Raw genomic sequence first — 22610 nt, forward strand, 5'->3', positions numbered from 1 at the left:
ATGAGGGAAGTTCTGGAAACTCTTTGATTGCAACACTCCCCTGTAGGCCATGCATTTTATTTTTGTAGGAACACTTCATTTAAAACAAAAATATATCAATAACTACAACTACATAACTTCATAAGAAAAAGCCACCAGAGCCATGTGAAAAAGAGATAGGGTTCTGCACCACTAACTCTTTCCATCTCCACTAGACATTCAAGATAAAGTTTGCAACCACATGGTAGTGTGTAAAAACGGCCCTGAAATAACACCAGATCTAAACACACATCCCGAGTCAAGCAAACAACTTCAGGATGTACATATTGTTTACATTTTTAAAATGTAAGTTAAGTCTAAAGCAGGGCTTTACATTAACAGTTGTCCGCCTGTCTGGGACTAGTGAAAGATAATTTTACTTGCCTGATGGACAAGAGACTGATTAAAATGCCAATAACAAAAAATTAAACTAACAAATCACCAAAATGCAAGAATGATTCTGCATTAATTTAGTGTAAGTGGTGATTGATAGTGGATGGATAATAATATATAATGTAATGAACTGACGGTCACAACACACGGTTGACACTCGCGCATCTCGAGGAGAAATCATAACAAATGAGCACCGCTCACACAGAGAAATTGCAGTAAACATTCAGTATGAGAAGGTTTTATATTTATAACATGACTAGGCATGTGCCGATATCAATTTTTCATGTTGCGATTAATTGATGAAGTTTTATCACGATATACGATATTATCACGATATTGAAATAAGTTGCAAAAAAAAGTGTTGCCATAGCATAACAGCTTTAAGAACTATTTTTGTAAGAACAAAAATAACTGAATGTTTAAATACAATAATGCACCAAAAATATATACAGCTCTGGAAAAAAAATTAAGAGACCCCTCATTGAGAAATCAATGTTAAGTGGTCTCTTGATTTTTTTCAGAGCTGTAAAAGTACAATTTTCAAACTGTTAAAGTGCAAAAGAATTAGGCTATAAAGAACAACAGGTATGCTTACAAGTTACAATAAGGTCTCATTATTTAATGCATTAACTAAGATTGAGCAATAGCTACATTTGGTACAGAAAGTATAATGTTTTTGGTAATGTTAGTTAAGAAATACTGATCATTGTTAGTTTTATCTTAGGTCCATTAAAAAAGTTATTTTGATTTTAATGTTATTAAAAAGTAACTAAGAAATGAACATAGAATGATTAATTCTTTATAAGTATTTTTCATTGTCAGTTTGGTAATAATGAATTAACATGTTAACTAATGAAGCCGTATGTCTCAAAGTTTTACTGAACAATAACAAATAATCAGAACAGTTCTAATCATTAGGGCATGTTGTAGTCCAGATTGAAACATAAAAATGTTTAAATTTGAAAATAAATAGCCTAATAAGTCTTTAAGTATTAAGTATTTGGTGCTGTGATGAACAACATTGAGATTACAAAAACTAATGGCTGTTTTAAAAACTACACGCGGTTTCTTTTGTTTGCGGGGTTTCCGGGGTAACCGCTGCATTCTGCCGTTCATCAGCGCCCTCTGCTGTCACTGAGCGGCACTTCAGCAGCGCGTCTCCTTCACCGGTTCAGTCATGTGCAAACGCACGTTGGGCTTGTTTATATCTCAGCGCGTGTCCCTTTGACGCAGAATACAGCGGTGGTGAGCATTTATACGGTTGATGGGCAAAGTATTCTTGAGTGCATTATAAAAAATATATAAATTGTTAATAAATTATTATTTACGATATTTTAAAGTGCCCACGATAACAATATCGTGCATATTCATTATCGTGATGAATCGCATTATCGAAAATCGGCACATGTCTACATATGACACAGTTCAACAACGTCACAACCAAATGTGCTGTTTTTCTGAACACATCACGATTGAAAATGACACTGGTTAATTTTCATATGACAGCTCCATAGGGCTGGGACGGTATGGATTTTTCCCGCGGTTCAGCAGTAAACCACTTTTAAACCCGTAATATATATAGTGTTAGTGTGTGATCGGTCTGAATTTCGCGCGGGATTGCACATAAATTAATTCTACTAATCCCCGCAGATTTCGTGCTCACATCTGAAGCGCACACACACAACCTACCGTAATAAAGCCGCCTCTGACATGATACAAGTGCAAACATTGCTTCTTTTTCCAGCTTATTATTGGTCAAATACACTCAAAGAATTATCAGTGCACATCTGGAAGAGTATTAGGGCTGGGCGATATGGCCCAAAAAAAATATCACAACATCATTTTCCATATCAGTCGATATCGATAAATATCACGATAAATGTAAAATCTTTATTTCTTTAAAGTTTAAAAGCATATTTTTGCTCCTGAGTGAAATATGTAGAAAACAGACAGCTAACTGTGGTTTTAAACTATCCTTTATTGTCAAAACATGACAAACACTTCCCAAACAGGTGAACAATTTATTAAAACTAAGGTAGATTTATTTATTAAAATCTTAATTGTGGTCAGCATTTTTTTACTCTACACTGTATATCAATAATATCAGTACTTATTGTGTAAAACACTAAAAACGCAAACGGGCAAAAAAAAAAAAAATGGTCCAGTGTGTGCACTCTCTCTCTCTCTCTCTCTCTCTCTCTCTCTCTCTCTCTCTCTCTCTCTCTCTCTCTCTCTCTCTCTCTCTCTCTCTCTCTCTCTCTCTCTCACCGACACACACGCGCGCGCACACACACACACACACACACACACACACACACACACACACACCTCACCGACAGTGGGCTGGTCGCGAGAGGAGGGAGAGGGCAAAGTTCAGTATTTGTGGATCTCCAAGTAAGGGCTGTCTAGTCTATTTTAATCATTTTAAACATCTAGTGAAATTATTTCTCTTTTGATACAGGCGATGCGGAGTCGTTAATACATCACCAAAGACAAACAATTATGATAGCGATGTACAAGTCCGATGTTTTAGTGATTATAGTTTGGTAGCGTTAGCTTGTTGTAAGTCACCCACTACAGCTAACAAGGCTGTGTGTGAATGTAGTTAATGCAGATTTACCGCTGTGTTGGGCTCAATGTTATATGGAAGAACTTTGAAGAAACACGATCATTTAATAACTAAATTTCGTGTGGTAAACGTGAACCTATGATAAGCAGTCCACGCACGTCGCTCTGTTTTATGTCGGATGGGATCGCCAAAATATCTCCAAACCACTGAAGTTGAGCGAACTAACTTGTCAGCGATATCTGTGTCCTCCGAGCTGGTCGTGAGCTCTGAGTTTTCGTCACTATCGCTCATTTTTATCGCTCCACTTCACTCGGATCCTCCAAGCCTGTCAGCCACTGACTGTAAACAGCAGCGCGTGCAGCGCCCAGAAGCCCGGTCTGCAATACGCATGCGCAGCATTACGCATAGCGCGTAAGCATTATATCGAGAATTTATCGACCTGTTGTTATCGTTTTATCGAGGAAAATTATATTGTGATAATTATCGTTATCGTTTTATCGCCCAGCCCTACAAGAGATAACTTTTTTTTAATGCTATATCCAAAACTGTTGATAATTGTTGTATATCATATGCTAAAGTACATTTCTGGAGTGTTAACGATTAAAACAAAAAAACAAAAACAAGAACCGACCCGTGGGTTTTGTGAACTGTGCCACCCGTAATATGCACCTCATCTTAGGGCTGGACAATAATTCAATATCAATATATATCGCGGTATAATTTTTTTCAATAACGGTGATATGATTTTTAAACACATTTCCGATATTTCGATATGACTGACGTTCAGGGCGCATGCCATCAGAAAGAGCAGAACACGATTGGCTTCTTGCGTGATGACGTACACCACGGACACACAGCCAGTGCTCAGCAGTAGTAGGCTGATAGATCCAACGCGGCACGTTTTAGCTACAAAGAGAGTTTCCCTGACCGCAACACAAATGTGACTGAACGAGCTTCCACAAGTAAGGAGAAAGAAATAGTTGATAAGAAGAAAGACTAGCTTTCTTTAGTGGCGTGGAAGTGGTTCGTCTATCTAAAGCACTATTCGCACGGGATTAGTATTATCTAGGGACCTCTGTGATTTAGAAATGACTCCTCCACATCTGAGTTTTGCGTGGCGCATTCGCACGGGATAAGCAAAGCCTGTGATTTTACTCGAATTTACTGACTTCTCCCGGATATGATGTCAAGTCTTCGTTATAGTTAGCTGTATGAAATCATAAACAGGCATCCATATCGTTTTGATTATTTTACAGTAGCCTAATAAATAAATATAATTTCGTTCAGTCGGCAGGAATCAGATTTCATTTATCACGAGGAGAAGCTGACAATATACGGCGGAAGATTCAGTTTCAAAACTAAATGTAAAAGCGCCTATTTAAACAAGATTGTCATTGTACTATACTGTTCTGTTATGTTTTTCATTAAGAACAGTGTTGATGTTAATATTAAACACACCATTCAATCAGATTACTCTTAAATTGATAATCATTCTAAAGTGAAAGTAGGCTATAATCCGTGTGGGCGCGGCTGCACGGGGATTCATAACGGTGCGCATTATGAATGCAGACTTTATTCTTCGTGAAAGATAAAGATAGAAATGCTCACAGGAAGAAAAAAAGCTTGCAAAAAGTATACAATCCGCCTAATCCTGACCATATCACAGAGATGTCGATTCGCACGGGACTAATGTTATCACAGGACCTCGGTGTTCGGCGAAATATGGTATAGGCTAATTTGCGGGGGAGTTTTTACTTTACAAATTACAGACATGGCCGATTCGCACGGGATTAAGATCACAGACATTCTTTGCAATTATTACAAATCACCAGAGGTCCCCAGATATACGAATCCCGTGGGAATGGGGCTGATATTAAACTTCAGGTTTCAGTGTGCTGCAAAATGTGCCGGAGAGGTGCCGACTAGGGGTGTAACAATACATCGACATAGATGCATCAATCTAATGTCTAACAATACGATGCCAAGCGTTAAAAATAATCCATGTAGACTATTTATGTAAGAGGCAAGTGGCACATTTGTTTTAATACTTTCCACATTTGCACACAATGTCATGTATTAACCTATTAACACCAACGCGTTCATTCTCGTTTAAATTACCTTTCAAAGCTTGTGAAAGACGGTCAGACATGGCTTCACGAAAATCGTATCATTTGCTTGTGTTTAAAGCCTTGCAAAAAGCAGCGTGCACTCATCTCGAACAGAGCACAAATAGGCCACTGAATTGAGTCTTCTTTTATTTATTTTGTGTGCATCAGTAGATAAAGGTCTATAGTTTTGCATAAAAGGAGAATATAGCGCTATGAATCGTTCTTCACTGAAATTTAAAACTTAAAAGAAAATGCTCAATAAACTGCGTCTGCGAAGTGAGTCTTATGCTTATTTGACGGTGATTTCACATTTCTTGTTCGTATAAAGGCTAAATACAAATAAAAGGTGAACATTAATTTATTTGTACCGTTTTTATTTCAATTTTTTTTTATAGTTTTATAGGAGGAGGTTTCATAGACTTGACAAATTAATTTTTCAGAAGTTTGTAGGTACAGAAATCCTTTGTGGCAGTTCTTGGTAGTTTTTCTAAAGCTTTTATATAGTTCATATCGATATCGAAATTATATCGTATCGACCAAAATTAAGAAATATATCGTGATATAAATTTTGGCCATATCGTCCAGCCCTACCTCATCTGTTGCAGTTTTCATCCATTTTATTGATTGTTTTTGGTCTTTTGTTCATTTATTGTAGCCTAATGATATATTGATTAATGATTTATTGATTGATTTATTTATTGATATTTTAAATGTTTTCCGTTTTCAATGTTAGTCTTTAGAAAGAAAAGTTTATTGATCTTTGAAAAAATGTACCTGCATTGTTATGCCATTATCATTATTTTAGATGAAAACGGTCTCAGAACGACACTCTCTCTTGATAATTAATTCAAATAAATGCTATAATCCATAAATTCAAATAAACCTAATCTTACGCACCACTTTTCTCTGTGTCTGATTTAAAAGAGGAAGAACGCTGGATCTAAAGAAAGTAAGGAAAGTAAATGCTCCGTACGTCATCGCGTCGCTGTATCACTGATATCCGATTTGACACTTTTTTTATCATGTAAAAATGTATACCGTATGGCACACCCCTAGGAAACGCAAAGTTTCTTGGGGGAACGCAACAGTTGAGAGAAAAACAAATGATTTGCAAGCAAAAGCAACGTTTTTTGGGGGGAACAACAGTTTTGAGAAAAAAAAATCTTATGTTTTGTAAGTGAACGAAATTATGTTTTTTCAGGGGAATGCAACAGTTATGAGAAAACGCTAAACTTTTTGCAAGCGAACACAGTTTCTTGGGGGAATACAACCGTTTTACAAAGATACTTTGGTTCCCATCCCCATGTCCCTTTAGGGCAGGGGTGGCGAAAGTTGATCCTGGAGGGCCACTCTCTTGCAGACTTTAGCTCCAACCCTAGTCCAACACACCTGAAGCTAATCAAGACCTTCAGGATTAATAAACCCTGCGTCCCAATAGTACTCGAAAATAGAATTAGTATGGCCCAGATCGTAGTATGTTGACAAAGATACCCGGATGGTTTGCTATTTCCGGTCTGAATACGAAGTGCGATTCGATGGGCACTCTAACGGCTGATATTACCCACAACCCATTGAGAGTTGAACGAGGATTAGAACTACAAACACAGATAACAAGTGTTAAAAAAACTACAAACATGGCGGATGTGCGAGTTTGACGGTTAAGTTGAAAAGTTTAGATAAAGGGATTTGAGTGATCAATTATCATTATTTAACCTGACTAAAATATATTTATTCAGTGTTGTCCACATTATATTTCATCTGCTGCAGCATTGTGAACTTTTGTAATGACACGTTAGGCCATTAACTTTTAAAAGCGTCCTTATCTTTAAACTGCAAGTACACATGAGGAGTCTGCATTAAAGACACACACATGGCAGATCAACGAGCGGCTACATTTCTCTCCGACACGGCAGGAGATTAAACTGAATGAGGAGGATTTGAACTGTGTGATGATTGACAGGGCAGTTAAACGGTGATGGGATGCGCGTAACTAAGCAACAGAGTCTGTTAAAGATGACAGTAGTATGTCCCGAACCTTGCATACTCTTCTGCTACACACTCAAAAGTATGTACTTTTTCTTCACAAAAAAAAGAGTACATACTTTTAGGACGTAGTAAAAGGCGGCGAATTGAGACTCAGCAAAAGTTACAGGCAGGGGAGGGTTTTTTAGGGGTTGAAGCTAAACTCTGCAGGAGTGGCCCTCCAGGATCAACGCTCCCCATCCCTGCTTTAGGGGCTCCACAGATATCTGACAGCTACAGATTACAAAGCAAAAGGACAGTTAAACAACAGCAGTAAGTTATATCTTGCTTGCATTTCCAAAGTATGCAGTCATTGTTGGTTTGTTAGCTCAAACAAAGCACAACAGTCAACAAGTCAATCTCAACAGATCGACAAGTGAAGCTCAAACATTATGGAAAAATATTAAAGCGCATGATAGAAGCACCACTCGTGACTTTTGTTGCAGGAAAATGTCTGTAGATTTATGAAACAAAACTGTCATCAACTGAAGCAAAACATCAACAGACAAAACAAATAAACAAACACAAGCCGCAATCACGAGGGGCTCCACGCGAGCTTTGCTGCAAACCCCTCGCGCTTCCCTCCAAAACAATTTAAAAACAAAGCCGTTAAATTAACTCGTCACTCAAGCTCTCAATAATGTCATATCTACTTGAAAATAAAAAAAAACAAATGACATCTTATAAAACATAAATCTAAGCAAAACGTTGAGCTGTCTAATTACATGTAATTGTATTCGTTGTGACATGATTTAATTAGCCAGACATTACACGCTGGCCCGGAGCTAACACAACGATACGACTTCTCAACATTACAGCAATGAAGTATCCAGAATGGGTAATAATAAACTAGTTTAAAAGGACCGTACCAGCTGTTGTCGGATCCAGCGAATCATCCTGTCTCGAGCTAGCGCAGTGAGCTAGCCCGCTTCGCCGACACAAATCCCCGCAACATCAATTAAACCGCTTCCCCTGGCGAGTCTTCCTCTCCGCATTACAGTGGAAGCAAGAGTACGCCGCGAACACACCGATCCCGATCCATTCTGCTACTCGAAGCCGGTGCGACGAGCTGGAAACGCGGACACAAACACACACACACACCGACTGCGCTTGACGGAGATGACTTCTGAAATATCCCGGAAGTGACGTCACCGCCCGAGCACGTCAACGGCCGAAAGTTGTCACACGTGTTACAGGAATTTACATTTAAATAATGGGGTTAAAATTCCTGACTAAACTTTACTTTAAAGGGATAGTTAAGCCAAAAATAAACATTATGTCATCATTTAGTCCCTCACATCGACCCACACCCTGATATGAGTCGTCGTCGCCCCCACCCAGGGAAATATTTCAAATCAAACGTTTTAATATTGCTGTGTTATTATACATTATTTGTCCGCGCGCATCATTATTGTTTTTGAATTCATGTGCAGCTTCCTCTCCCTCTGTGTCTCTCTCCTCTTTTCTGATGACGTGTTTACTGGCTTGAGGGCGGGGCAACCTGTCACTCACATGAGATACACCAATAGCGAACCACAACCATCCAATCAACTCCCGATGGACAGCTGCACACATTTGTTCTCTTTCATGAGCCGTTTCACTCAGATATATGATCAGCAGTATTATGTGCATAACGCTGATTATATCTTCATCATGGCTCCTGTTAGTGGGTGGGATATATTAGGCAGCAAGTGAACATTTTGTCCTCAAAGTTGATGTGTTAGAAGCAGGAAAAATGGCCAAGCGTAAGGATTTGAGTGAGTTTGACAAGGGCCAAATTGTGACGGCTAGAGGACTGGGTCAGAGCATCTCCAAAACTGCAGCTCTTGTGGGCTGTTCCCGGTCTGCAGTGGTCAGTCTCTATCAAAAGTGCTCCAAGGAAGGAACAGTGGAGAACCGGCCACAGGGTCATGGGCGGCGAAGGCTCATTGATGCACGTGGGGAGCGAAGGCTGGGCCGTGTGGTCCAATCAAACAGACAAGCTGTATAGCTCAAAACTTTAATGAAAATAACGTCCCCTCCCTCTTTGCCTCTTCCCTGATGACGTGTTTATTGGCGTGAGGGCGGGGCAACCTGTCCCTCGCATGAGATCCACCAATAGCGAACCACAACCATCAATTCCTGGGGCCTGTACCATGAAGCTGGTTTAGCTGGCTAGCCTGATTTGTTTAAGCTTAGTTTGTGCCAATCCTGGGTTTTAGGTACCATTAAAGTGGTTTGGCTTTTAGCTGTGTTCATCGCCATAGTAACTTATGCTCCACGGCTAACCTGCTCCAGGGCAGGTTATGTTCTGGATTAGAGATCTCAAACTGAAATTGGGCCAATCAGCTGTGAGTAAAGTGACACACCTCTGATGCAGTAAAGCCACTCCCCCTGTTTCTGCTCCAAATTAAAGGTCATTACATAGCAAATGGTTTTTAAAGACTAAAGCGTCTTGCTTTTAACAATGCTTATTTATAATAATATTAATTTTGAATGATTTACTTATAATTTATGTAATTATTATACCTTAAATCAATTACACATTTATCATTTTAGTTAATCAATCATTAATAGGCACTTTGTTAAAATTAATACATAAGTCATATAAATAACATCACCTGCATAAAGTCATATGGACAAAGTTTTAAAATCAATAAATAAAAATAGCCTATAAAAAAAAGATGCTCACTGAGCTTAAATGTTTTATTTTCTCTATATCAACTAAACTAACTTCATAACTTTTACTTGCATTGACGTATACAATTTTTTCTTAAAGTTGTCCTCTTTCATAAACAGCTTTTCTTCTTGCTGTGTATTTTTTTTATTTTTTATTCTTAATATTTTTCAATCATGCAATATTCTGCAGAAGAGAGAAATTAATCTCACTGATTGTCTCGCGAGAAGTGAATCTCAGTTCCACAGCGTGTGATTGGCTGTTCACTGCTGATGTCACAGCTAAACTCCTGAAGTCAGGATCAAAGCCTGAGTTGACAAAGAAAGCTGATGATCAGCATCATGGGACCAACAAAGCCTTAATACAATGGTTTGGTTTTGTCAACTCGAAACTAATCCTTTAACCCTGAGTTTGTTAAACTACCATCATGGTACAGGCCCCTGATGGACAAAATCAAGCCCTGCACTCAATTGTTCTCGTAAAACGAGCCGTTTCACTCGGATAATATACATCTCAATAGGGAAGTAAAGACCATCACAACTTCTGTTTCATGTCGACTTTAAAATAAGTTGAACAGAATACAATAGCTATAAAATAGCTATAAAAACAATAAACTGATATTATTGGTTAATTTCTCACATCCTTATCACTGACTGCTAATATCATAGTTAGGCCTATATTAATAAAACAAATGATCATTGATCATTAAAATAATATAATAATTTCTCACAACTGTAAAGGATGAGCCTTTACAGTTGCAAAAAGTGCAAAAAGATGAGCCTTATTTATTACTTTAAATGCACTTAAGAGTCCTGATATTATCTTGATATTCCCAAAATAATGGTTTGGTCATGATATTGTGAGCATTAGGGGAACAGATGCAGAGATTATGCGAGTGAAGCCTCTACTACAGCTAGCATTAATCAGTCAGAGAGCACTGCGTTACGCTGTCATCCAGCGGGAGTCTCTGGATTAGTTTAAGAACACCACAGCTGTCAGAGTATATGCCTAATATTTTGGATGAATCGAAACAATGGTTATGAATGTTCAGTTTTGTGCATTAGTAGCTTTTAGCTATTCAGTTGATAGGCAAACAGATAGACCGACAGACATTAGTTTATGACAGTTTATTTTAGTTTACTATAATTGACTGTTGCTATCTACATGTGTCTTTTCTTTTATTAATGTTTAACTGGGAATGTTTATCACTCAATTCGCTGAAAGCTGCTTTCTGCTCGGTGTCTTTTATGACAACACTGCCCTCCTCAGGATAAAATGAGAATAGGCTACATTACGGCATTATTTATATCGGAAAGTTGTTCAAATCGTCAATTTTATTGGTCAGATTATTGTTATAGATGGACGAACGTCTAATGATTCCTGTGAGTAGTTTTTAACATATGTTTTTATGAGCAATAATATTTAGGTATGTTATTCAAATAAGACTTAGCTAAGTGTCATTATCTTTCTAGCCAGTTACTTGAAAAAAGGTAGAGTGTGTTATGTTTAGCTCCAGGTAAGCATGAGGACAAGAAAGTTCCCAATTCTCAAGTCTTTATTCAGTCCACAAGCAGGACAAACAAAGCAACAGTGCCAGATGGTTACATGATTGACAGCAGGTGCAACAACCCTTCCATTCTTACTCTACACCTTTTATAGGTAACAACAGGTGAACTATAGCGCCATCTCCTGACACATACACAAACACAACAGAAAGTTAAATAAAAATTGTAAGCATTTAACTAATAGTTTGGATACAAATTGGTTTTAGTCACTTTTGTATTGAATTTTTGCCTGTAGCCTACTTTAACTATTTACTAGTTTGTTAAACTACCTTATGTTTTCTGTTCTGTCATCCTGTTAGCTTCAGAGCTAACTTTAAAATAACAATCATGTTAATCACGTTAATATAGAACAACGTTTTAATAAATTCCCGTTCATTCCCCCCTTTATATATATATATATATATATATATATATATATATATATATATATATATATATATATATATATATATATATATATATATATATATATATATATATATATATATATAAAGGCCTGTGCTGATATAAGTGCTGTCAATCGGTTAAAATAATAATACATTTTTAATAAATAATCTAATTACTTGAATTTGTTTTTATTAATCGTGATTAATTGTGTTTTTAATATTTTTTAAATTGTGATAATAAATTGTGATTCACAATTACTCTCCAAATTAATGTGGAAACAATTTGTCTAACAGTTAGGAAATATTTTCCAGGTAGGAAATACAGAAATTTAATAAAGTAATCAAACAGTCTACACTGCATAAATAACAAATTAAATATATATGAATGTTCCCTTTGTTCTGTGATGAACATTAATAAGAGACATTATTAGTGGCTGTTGTTTCCCTTTTTTTATTTTAATTTTTTATAAATAACTTTATTAAATATTTACGATACAAACAGAAAAAACAAACAAATAGAGTCATTAATACAGAAACGACAAATAATAGACAAGAGCAGAGCCAGGGGGAGTTTCAAATAAATGCATTAAAAATAAGCAGCATAACTGAATAGTATTAGCAGCCTTCTGAGGTTTTGAATCATGGATGAAATTGATACTGTTACGTCTCCTTACCAAAATTAATAAAAGAAGGTTTAAAAATGTGGCCTTGTGAATATGATATTTCCCTAAAATTATCAATAGATTAATTAGGTATATTTATTTGTGTTTTTTACTCTTGTTATCATGGAAACCGAACAGTAAATTTTTCCAAAACAAAGAATATACTGGGACAGATCCAGAAAGTAATGGCATAGGGACATTGCTAGAACAGATGCACAATTGTTTCTGGAAATATTCCACAAAAAGAACAGTTAACACTTACTTTATTCATAAGGAGGTATTTGTAAGGAAGGTTATTCCTTCAATTCAGGTTGTACTCTATTAAGAGCATTAAAATACCAGATGGGATGCCATCCATAACAATTGCAAACTTTTTTGGGGTGATTGGAATGCAAGCAATTCAGCAACAATCCATTATCATTTATTAGTTGGGACACCAGAATTATGTTATTATAGAGCATATTTTTTTTTATAAAAATAAGGATTTATTCTTGAATTTAATAAGCCTGCTATATCAGATGAAGCACTTATGGGCGGAGAAATTATGTTTGTAAATGAAGGACCATGACCATGCTAAGAGCATTTGTTTATGGAATTTAGATAAAAATTAAGGGAACTTTTTCTATTTTATAACCACATAAAAGTAAGAATTCTAGACCACCAACCTTAGAGAAGATATAGTTAGCTATAAAAAAAAAAAAAGCTTTTTAGCATACCTTGGAGGTGTCGCTTTTTTTAAGGGAAAAAATGTTCACACTTCTTCAGATTTAAGCAGAGTCCAAAAGCAGCTAAAAATAATTATAGTTTTGGGAGCAATTGGTACTTGGCGTTGGCATCTTTTTAAAATAATTTAGTATCATCTGCTAGTTGGGTGAGGGTAACGTCTTTTTCTGCAACTGAAATTCATTTTAAAGAACTATTTTTAATATGGGTGGAAAGAAGTTGAGAGCATAAAATATAGGGGGATTCCGGGTAGCCTTGTCGGATGCCTCTTTGCCGCTCAAATCTAGGGGATGTCCCATTTTTAGTCTGATAGAGCTATTGCCTTTGCAGTACATTGTTCTAACAGCTTTTCAAAAATAAAAAAAATAAAATATCACCAAAACCAAATGTCTCAATAGTTTGAAGTATAAAGTTATGTTCTACTGTGTCAACCGATTTATAGAAGTCCAACAAAAAATATAACTATCATCAGGACATAAAAATTAATAAACAATTAATAATAATAATAATAATAATAGATTTTATTTATAATGCACTTTTCATTCCGAAGAATCTCAAAGTGCAACAAGGGGGGGGGGGGGATAACAACAAAAAATGAATAACAAGTAAAAATATAGAATACTACAAACAATCAACCAACACAGAAAACAAACAGAAAACAGAGCTGATGGTGAACAGAAACAGAGCTGATGGTGAACAGAAAACAGCTGATGGTGGAAGTCTCTGTTAGCTCCGCAGCACACTGTGGTCCACTCCATGTTTCAGATTTCTCCCAGCGGCAGTGTCCCAATGACATCGCCGAGGCAGGACAGCTGAAGACCAGATGATGGGTCTTCATGACGATTCAAACGATGGGGATCGCCGCAGCACCATGCAGGAGGCAGAACATTTTTTCGGGCACTTCTGTGGACACACCGGGGTCGGCGCAGAAGTCCAAGCCGCTCCACGGCCGCAATGCAGGACGGAACAGCGGCGCAGCCGAGAAGCGGAACATCCCAACATCATGCCGGACGCCGATTACGATGGCCCAGATGACGCTAGCCCGGTGCAAACTTCAGCCACCATGCAGCTTAAGCCCAAGGGAGACCACCAGTGAGCAGTCGCGACGAGAAACATCAAAAGTCCTCCAAACCAGAACCAACCAACCGCAGCAATTCAAACGTAAACATTAGAAGCGGTGGAAAACGGCGAAACGAGGAACAACGTCCTCTCAGTGGCTGCCAGCAATCAGCAACAGCCCCAATTGTAGCTCTGACTGTTAGACTAGTCACAAACATAAGGAAATAAAATAAAATCTAAATCTAATAGTACATTAACATGATCATTTGTGGGTGGAGAAGCGGCGAACAGACGACGCCAGCGTCCTCTCCCCCACGTTGCCTAGCAACCAATTATAATAAGAAAAGCCGAATATTGTTTGAGATGTGTCTTTTTCTCATGAATCCTGATTGGACTTCATCAATAATAGGGTCTAAAACATTTTTTAATCATTTTGCAATAATGGAAGCAAACATTTTCTAGTCAGTATTTAGTAATGAAATAGGTAGCCAATTATCTATAAATAGTGGATCCTTAATGGGTTTGGGGATTAAGGTAATTAAGCCTTGGGTCAGTGAAGGAGGTAACAAACCCTTTTCAACACTTTCTAATATTACTTCAAGTAGAAAGGGAGCTAAATCTTGTGTAAATGCCTGATAAAACTCTGCAAAGAGGCCATCAACACCAGGAGATTTGCTACTTTTACAATGTTCAATTGCAAATGTAATTTCCTGCAAGGTTATAGGGTCATCGCAGAGTTCCCATTCAGTCACTCTTAACGCCATGCACATCAGAGTACCAACGAATAGGAATCTCGCTCGCGAGAGCCAATCTACTTCGAGTCTAACTAAACGGGCCAATACACATTGGCATGCAATGATTGCACCAGGTGCTCAGGCCACGCGGGTATAAATGAGACACAGGTGATTGCATCAGATTATCTTTTTGCTTCGGAGCCGAGTGGTATAGGGTTATGTCAGATATCCTGTGTGTTCTACAGATCATCTCTCTTCGTTGTTTGTTTAGAGCAAACCACAAGGGCTGTTTTCACAGCTGGTTCGGTGCGCTAGGTGGAGAGTGCTAATAAGCCGTTCTCACGGCTGTTGAGAGCGTCTTTGTGAGAGAGAGTGCACAAAACAGACGGCACTACTTCCCTGTCTGTGTCACCGTGGCCCCACCCCCTGCGTGTTTCAGCAACACAGATAGAGCTTGCGTCTTTTTTAAGATGACATTCTATCTGTGTGTTTCTGGGTGCGGCGGTTACCTTTCACCGTGGGATGGTCATCAGCGCTGAATCTCGTGTTTGGGCGTTCAGCACGCTGAGGCAGCGCTGATGGATGACTTATGTTCTTACTGTGGAAACATGACCATCTCGGAGTTACGGTCGAGACTTTGTCTTGCAAAAGGCAGAGTCCCCATGCCTCTGCAGCGATCTAACCCCCCACAAAGGTTTACTTTCGGTAGTAGAGTGGCCGATCTAAGCGTGACGGTAAGCGCGCTTCCCCCAGGGAACCAACCCGCGGGGAATCCTCACTCCTCCTGTGCTTCGCAGCCAGTAAAGCTGCCGTTGAAATGAGGTGGGCCATCCTTGAGCACCACCCGTATCCTTTGTGGCTCCCCGTGATGAGGAGATGTCCATCGCTGCATCGGAGGGAGGGTAGATCCCACGGGAAGATCCACTGTGCCCGATACCGATCCCTAAATGATGGCCATGCTTTCCCGGCATGCGGAACCCTCCACCGTGCCCCGAACCATCAAGGCTGGACGATTGATTTCTCAGGATGGCCCGTGCTGGTTCTCAACGCCCCACCCCGGTTCCTTTCTTCCCGGAGGTGCACGAGGAGCTCACTAGATCGTGGATGGCACCTTTTACTGCCCGAAACCGGTCCAGTGGATCCTCCTCCCTCACCACCCTCGATGGCAGACCTGCAAAGGGTTACACGCAGGTTCCTCCCGTGGAAAGGGCCGTTGCTATGCAACTGTGCCCTAACTCCACATCCAGGGGAACCTGTGTCTCTCCTCCCGGGCCTGTAGGTACTCCTCTGATCTGATCGGGAAGGCCTACCAGGCTTACGGAGAGGCAGGCTCCACCTTACACTCTATGGCATTGTTGCAGGTCCATCAGGCCCAGGCACTGAAGGACCTGCATGAGGGTGGTCACGATCCCGCAGTTCTGCAAGAGCTGAGAACCACAACGGACCCTGCGCTTCGTGCGACAAAGGTTACGGTGTGGACCGTGGGTCTTGCGATCCACTATGGTGGTCCAGGAGCACCATCTCTGGCTGTGTCTGGCGGACATGACGGATACTAGATACAAGATCAGGTTTCTTAATGCCCCTTATCTCTTTGGCGACGCAGTCCAGAACTTCGCCCAGCAGTTCTCGGCCGCACAGAAGCAGACTGAGGCCATCAGTCACATCATGCCGCTGTGGTCAGCTGCTGCCTCCACCCCGCCGCCGGCAGCGCCTCAGCCTGCTCGTCGCCGAGGGCGGCCACCTGCGTCTGCCTCCGCTCCCGCATCGCAGCAGCAGCCTCCACCCAAGCGGAGTGGTGGAGCCAGGCGCAAGCCGGCTGCCCCTCCCTGCCCGTCCAGGCAGCCTCGAAGAGGGGCAAAGGCAAGGGGAAGCAGTCCTGAGACGGGTGACCCGGAGATGAGGAGGACTGCTCTTCAGCCCATGGCCAAGGCATCTGTGAAGACCACAGCACGCCTGGACACCTGTTCTAGAGGCACTCCAGCCCGAAGAAATGAGGGATCCGACCATGGGTTGAAAGCCCGAAGGGTAGGACTTTCCGCAAGACAGCCGCGCCAGACCGGTGCCTGTATTCCACTTCGCTGCCCCATGGTGGGTATGCTGGTGGTCCCGATAAATCCACTTGTTCGGTCTCTGCGAGCCTGGTTAGAGCTCCCCAGTCCATCCCGCTGCCTCAATCATACCATCAGGTTTGGCTATGCGATTCAGTTCGCCCGGCGTCCCCCCAGGTTCACGGGCGTCCTCTTCACCTCGGTGAAAGTTGCAGACTCCTATGTCCGGCATGCGGAAATCGAAGTCCTACTGGTGAAGGACGCGATAGAGCCGGTCCCTTTAGACGATAAGAGGACAGGCTTCTACAGCCTGTACTTCATTGTACCCAAGAAAACCGGTGGGTTACGGCCAAACTTGGACCTGCGAGTTCTGAATTGGAGCCTTCACAGGTTACCGTTCAGGATGCTCACACAGAAACACATTTTCGAGTGCCTCTGTCCCCAAGATTGGTTTGCAGCGATCAACCGGAAGGAGGCATACTTTCATGTCTTGATTCTCCCCAGACACAGGCCGTTCCTGCGCTTTGCATTTGAGGGGCAAGCATATCAGTACAAAGTCCTACCCTTCGGGCTTTCAGCCCATGGTCGGACCCCTCGTTTCTTTGGGCCGGAGTGCCACGTACAATGGGCATGCAGTGTCAGGGGTTTGGACAGGCCCACACCTGCATTGACACTTTAATTGCCTCGAGTTGCTGGCAGTACATCGTGCACTGAGCCGCAAAGGCTGGTTACGGGGCAAGGATGTACTGGTCCGTGCGGACAACACTGCAACCGTTGCGTACATCAAACGTCAAGGTGGTCTACACTCCCGTCGCATGTCACAACTCGCCCACCATTTCTTTCTCTGGAGTCAGAAGTGTCTGAGGTCGCTTCGGGCCATTCATATCCCTGGTGTGCGCAACCGTGTGGCCGACGAGCTGTCACGAGCTACTTTCCCGGGAGAGTGGTGGCTCCACCCCCAGGTGGTCCAGCTGATCTGGGTTCAGTCTGGGGTGGCACAGGTCTACCTGTTTGCTTTCCTAGAAACGTTCCACTGCCGGTGGTTTTATTCGCTGACCGAGGGCACACTCGGCACAGATGCACTCACACACAGCTGGCCCTGGGGCCTACATAAACATGCGTTTCCCCTAGTGAGCCTACTTGCACATACACTGTGCAAAGTCAGGACAAGGAGCAGGTCCTGCTGGTGGCCCCGTATTGGCCCAACTAGAATTGGTTCCTGGAACTCATGCTTCTGGCGACAGCCCCTCCTTGGCTGATCCCTCTGAGGAGAGCTCTAAAGCATCACACTGGGGTTGGTATGGGGTCAGGGGTCAGCATGGGCACCCTGACTGGGTAGCGGCTATGCTTCCCCATAGGCAAAAAACTGAGATGCTCTGTGTATTCTGACACCTTTCTATCAGAACCAGCATTAACTTCTTGAGCAAATTGAGCTCCAGTAGCTCGTCTGTTTGATCAAACCACCGGGCCAGCCTTCGCTCCCCACGTGCATCTGTGAGCCTTGGCCGCCCATGACCCTGTGGCTGATTCTCCACTGTTCCTTCCTTGGAGCACTTTTGATAGATACTGACCACTGCAGACCGGGAACAGCCCACAAGAGCTGCAGTTTTGGAGATGCTCTGACCCAGTCCTCTAGCCAGCACAATTTGGCCCTTGTCAAACTCGCTCAAATCCTTACGCTTGGCCATTTTTCCTGCTTCTAACACATCAACTTTGAGGGCAAAATGTTCACCTGCTTAATATATCCCACCCACTAACAGGAGCCGTGATGAAGATATAATGAGTTATTCACTTCACATAGTCACCTGGTCAAGGTGTTATGCCTGATCGGTGTAACATACTCCTGGGCTAAACACTAAGCTTTTATTTGTCTTAATCACAATAAGGTCAGGAATTTAGCAATTTGCATTGCTGTCTCATTAAATATCAAAGACAGAATGAAGTTTTTGACAGAATATGGGAAGTTGTATTTGGAGTGATGAATCATTAATGAATCACATGGTGATGCTCCAGAGCGGTGTCTTAAAAAATCTGTTGAAAATTATAATAATAAATGTATCTCTACCACACCGAAGCATGGATGAAGAGTGTCATTGTGTGGGAGACTTTTCAGCTGCTACTTCACTGTGAAAAGTAATTTAATGCTTTGGAGTACAGGGGAGTATTGCAGAATGGGCTTGCTTCCCACAGATGAAAAGTTGGAATGACCAGGGATACGTTTCCGAACAACGACGTAACTCACTGCTTAACTAACAGTGTGGCGCATCGCAAGTAATCAACTAGCTAGTCACGACTGTTTCCTGAAACCCTACTTTCGCAAATCTGTCGTTCAACCACTTTACAATATTTCAACAACATAGCTTATTTTGTAGCCTATCTGTATTTTAAGTTAAATGCAGAGAAGGGTCATACACCAGACGCTCAGCTCAGCTCAGCGCAGCGCCACGCCACGCCACGCCACGCCACGTCTTTAAAATTCAAACACATTATTTTCAATGAGTGTACGCACACCGGCGGCGGCATTCGGCCTGTTTGCAGCGACTCAGGAAGTTGTTTAAAGTCCTGCCGCGCTACAGAGCGCCATTTCAAGGTCTTATATAAAATGTATAGGCTATTATATTTCCCTCAAATCGTCAATGTACATACTGATTTCAGCCTGTGCTACAAGATACACTCATCGCGCAGCTCTTCTGTCAGAAGTCGATTCAAAACTGAGCTTGCGCTTATATAATGTACGCGTCTGGTGTGAGATCCTGAGATGTGGCACTGCGCGGAGCTGAGCTTTGAGGCTTGGGTGTTACCCCCTTAAGACATTAATGAGACAAGAGGCTAATATTGGGTGCATCTTAATCAGCTCCCTAGTTCAGTAGTGTTAAGGCCACTACCGCAAAACAAACGAGAGACAACACAGAAGGCTCGCAATAAGGGTTTTATTTACAAATACGCAATCTTAACACAAAGTGGGGAGAACAAAAAGCATAAAATTCAGAACCCATCCCTGGGGAGAAAACGAAACGCAACCAACACACTGCACAAGTTTATCCTGATCGTTATATCTTTGTGAGTACAGCCTATAGAAAAAAATTGAACCGGATTGGTGCTTGCAACACGGAGTTCCCTTTCGAGAGAGGTTCCTCGTATTACGTACGGGAAAAACTCCTTTTCTCGAGAATATGAAGCAAAACTTAAATAAAGGTATCCATGTAAAGCGCAGTGCCGCTGAACGGCCATAGCTCAGCGCGAGGAGCGCTCTGATTGGCCGGGCCACGGCAACTGCAGGAACCTATGGTGAGGCGGCTGAGAGGAACGAGCCAATGGGGCGCGTTCCAGAAGCCCGCCGAAAAAAGGTGCTTATATTTGCATACAGGAGGCTATATAAAGCCCTAATTTCGCCATAGGTGTCAGATTTTATCTCCTTCAGCGATACCTTCGCTGACCTCCGGAAGAAGCAACCGCCGTCGAAAAGGCACCAGCGGAACCTGCAGCTGAGGACGACGGACTCCCTCTCCGCCTTCTCTGCCGTTCCAGCTACGCCATCCGGCGATCGAATCCTTTTAACTCTCTTCTCCTAAAAGAGCGCGGGGCGTTGTTTCAAATGCCTCGCATTTCCTGCGGCTCTTGCAGAGCTCCTCTCCTTGGCGGCGACCGTCACGTCATCTGTGTGGCATGCCTTGGACGGGACCACGCGCAGCTCGCACTCTCTCAGGGCGGCTGCCCCGAGTGCGATGAGATGGCGCTGCAGACCCTTCGGGCTCGCCTCGCCACCTTCGACCAGGTCCCTCCTCCTGCCGCTGGGCCGCGCCGCAAGAAACGCCGCGACCAGAGACTGCCGGAACGGTCTGGCGACTGCACGCCGGATGACTCCCCGCGTGCCTCGCCATCGCCGGTCACCTTCACCCAGGAGGAACAGCGTCCCTCTCATGCAGCGGCCTGTTCGGTTTCCTTCGGTGGCCCGTCGCCAGAGGATGATGAGGACAGCCTCTCCACAGCCGCTTCTGGTAGCGAGTGGTCAGCTTCTGTCTCGGAGCCCCCCGCTTCGACGCAGACCGCCACGAGCGCCAAATCTAACGTCGACACGGAACTCATCCGCGTGCTCTCCAGGGCCGTGGAAGACCTCGGGCTCGAGTGGTCCCAGCCCGATGAGCCAACGCGCAGCAGATTGGACGAGTGGTTCCTGGAAAGCCGCCGCCTCTCTTCTCCTCAGAAGCCCGCGCCTTTCTTCCCTGAGGTACACGACGAGCTTACGAAGTCGTGGAAGTCGCCCTACTCTGCTCGCGCCAGATCCGCCTTTTCCCCAGCGCTCTCCGTTGTCGACGGCGCTAAGGAAAAAGGTTATGAGTCTCTTCCTCCCCTCGAGGAGGCTGTCGCCGCGCACCTCTGCCCGCCCTCCTCCTCCAGAGGATGGCAGTACAGGGCTCAGCACCCGTCCAAGCCCTGCCGCACCACTTCTGCTCTCGCTGGCCGGGCATATGCCTCCGCTGGCCAGGCTTCCGCGGCTCTTCACACCATGGCTGTCCTTCAGGTGTTCCAGGCCAGACTTCTCCGCTCCTTGGATGAGTCTGTCCCCGACTCCGAGGTTTTGAAGGACCTCCGCAGCGCGACGGACTTGGCCCTTCGCGCCACTAAAGCCACTGCACAAGCCATCGGGAAAAATATGGCTAACCTGACGGTCTTAGAGAGGCACCTTTGGCTGAATTTGACCGAGATGAAGGACGCGGATAAAGCCTCCTTTTTGGACGCCCCCATCTCCACTACCGGTCTCTTCGGCCCGTCCGTCGTGGGTTTCGCGGAGCGTTTCACTGAAGCGCAAAAGGCTTCGCAGGCTATGAGGCATTTCCTGCCTAAGCGCTCCAGCTCGTCTTCAGGCCAGGGATGCTCTCGAGGTAGACCCCCGCCTTCTCAACCCGCTAAGCCGGCAGAGCCACCTTCCCGGCCTCGCTCCTCTTCTGGACCGCGCCAACGTTCCCGCTCCGCGAACCGCAGCAGTCGGCCTGAACGCCGGGGACCTCGACCCAGGCTTGTGTTGAACCCCGAGCCTCCGAAGCCGTCCTAGCCGCAGGGATAAAAAGGAGATGGTCAGGTCTCGCCTCGGCCGGACCCCCATCTCTCCCTCCCGGTCTCCCAGTTCCCTGCACCCAGGTGACTGCCGACCTCAGTTTAGCAGCCAACGAGCCCGTTGTCAAACGCACTCGCCTGCACACAAACGCCGTTATCACGGCGACCCAAATAAATCTCAAAAAGAGCTTTTTCTCTGTAGTAAATGTGCCCACACATCAGTCTGCACTCCTACACTCATTCACCCCTCCCACCCATGCTATAAATGTCCCGGCGCCCACTCCACAGTGCACGCCGCCACACATAAGCACTACCCCCTCTATGTCTCAAGCACAAAATGGCAGCGCTACCGAGTTCCCTCTAGTAGGCGACCCTTATCCGCGCCGGCTCCAGCCGCTATCGTGTCGGGCTCAGGCCTAGCAAGCCATGCCCGGGGTATCAAATTGGGTTATGAACATAGTAAAAAGGGGCTACTCGCTACAGTTCGTTCGCAGGCCCCCGCGCTTTCGCGCCGTGGTCGAGACCTCGGTGAGAAGCAGCGTCAGTCACGTGCTTCGCACCGAGATTTTGAAACTGGTAGAGAAGGGAGCGGTGGAGCCCGTTCCCCCTTCC

General features: G+C 43.3%; 1 protein-coding gene across 6 annotated transcripts in view; it reads right to left on the reverse strand.

The window, feature by feature from the left end:
• The window catches only part of atp11b (ATPase phospholipid transporting 11B), a 103718-nt gene extending 95458 nt beyond the window's left edge, over positions 1 to 8260 (reverse strand). For 3 of the 6 annotated variants that reach the window (XM_067416376.1, XM_067416374.1, XM_067416378.1), the window contains exon 1: positions 7980 to 8259. In XM_067416376.1, coding sequence (XP_067272477.1) covers positions 7980 to 8006 — 27 coding nt within the window. In that variant the 5' untranslated portion in view covers positions 8007 to 8259. Of the gene's footprint in view, positions 1 to 7979 lie in introns of all 6 variants that reach the window. The other 3 variants (XM_067416377.1, XM_067416375.1, XM_067416380.1) reach the window with 2 other exon arrangements.
• Positions 8261 to 22610: the final 14350 nt, after the last annotated feature.

Source organism: Pseudorasbora parva, chromosome 14, assembly GCF_024679245.1.
Source record: "Pseudorasbora parva isolate DD20220531a chromosome 14, ASM2467924v1, whole genome shotgun sequence".
Taxonomy (NCBI): Eukaryota; Metazoa; Chordata; class Actinopteri; order Cypriniformes; family Gobionidae; genus Pseudorasbora; species Pseudorasbora parva.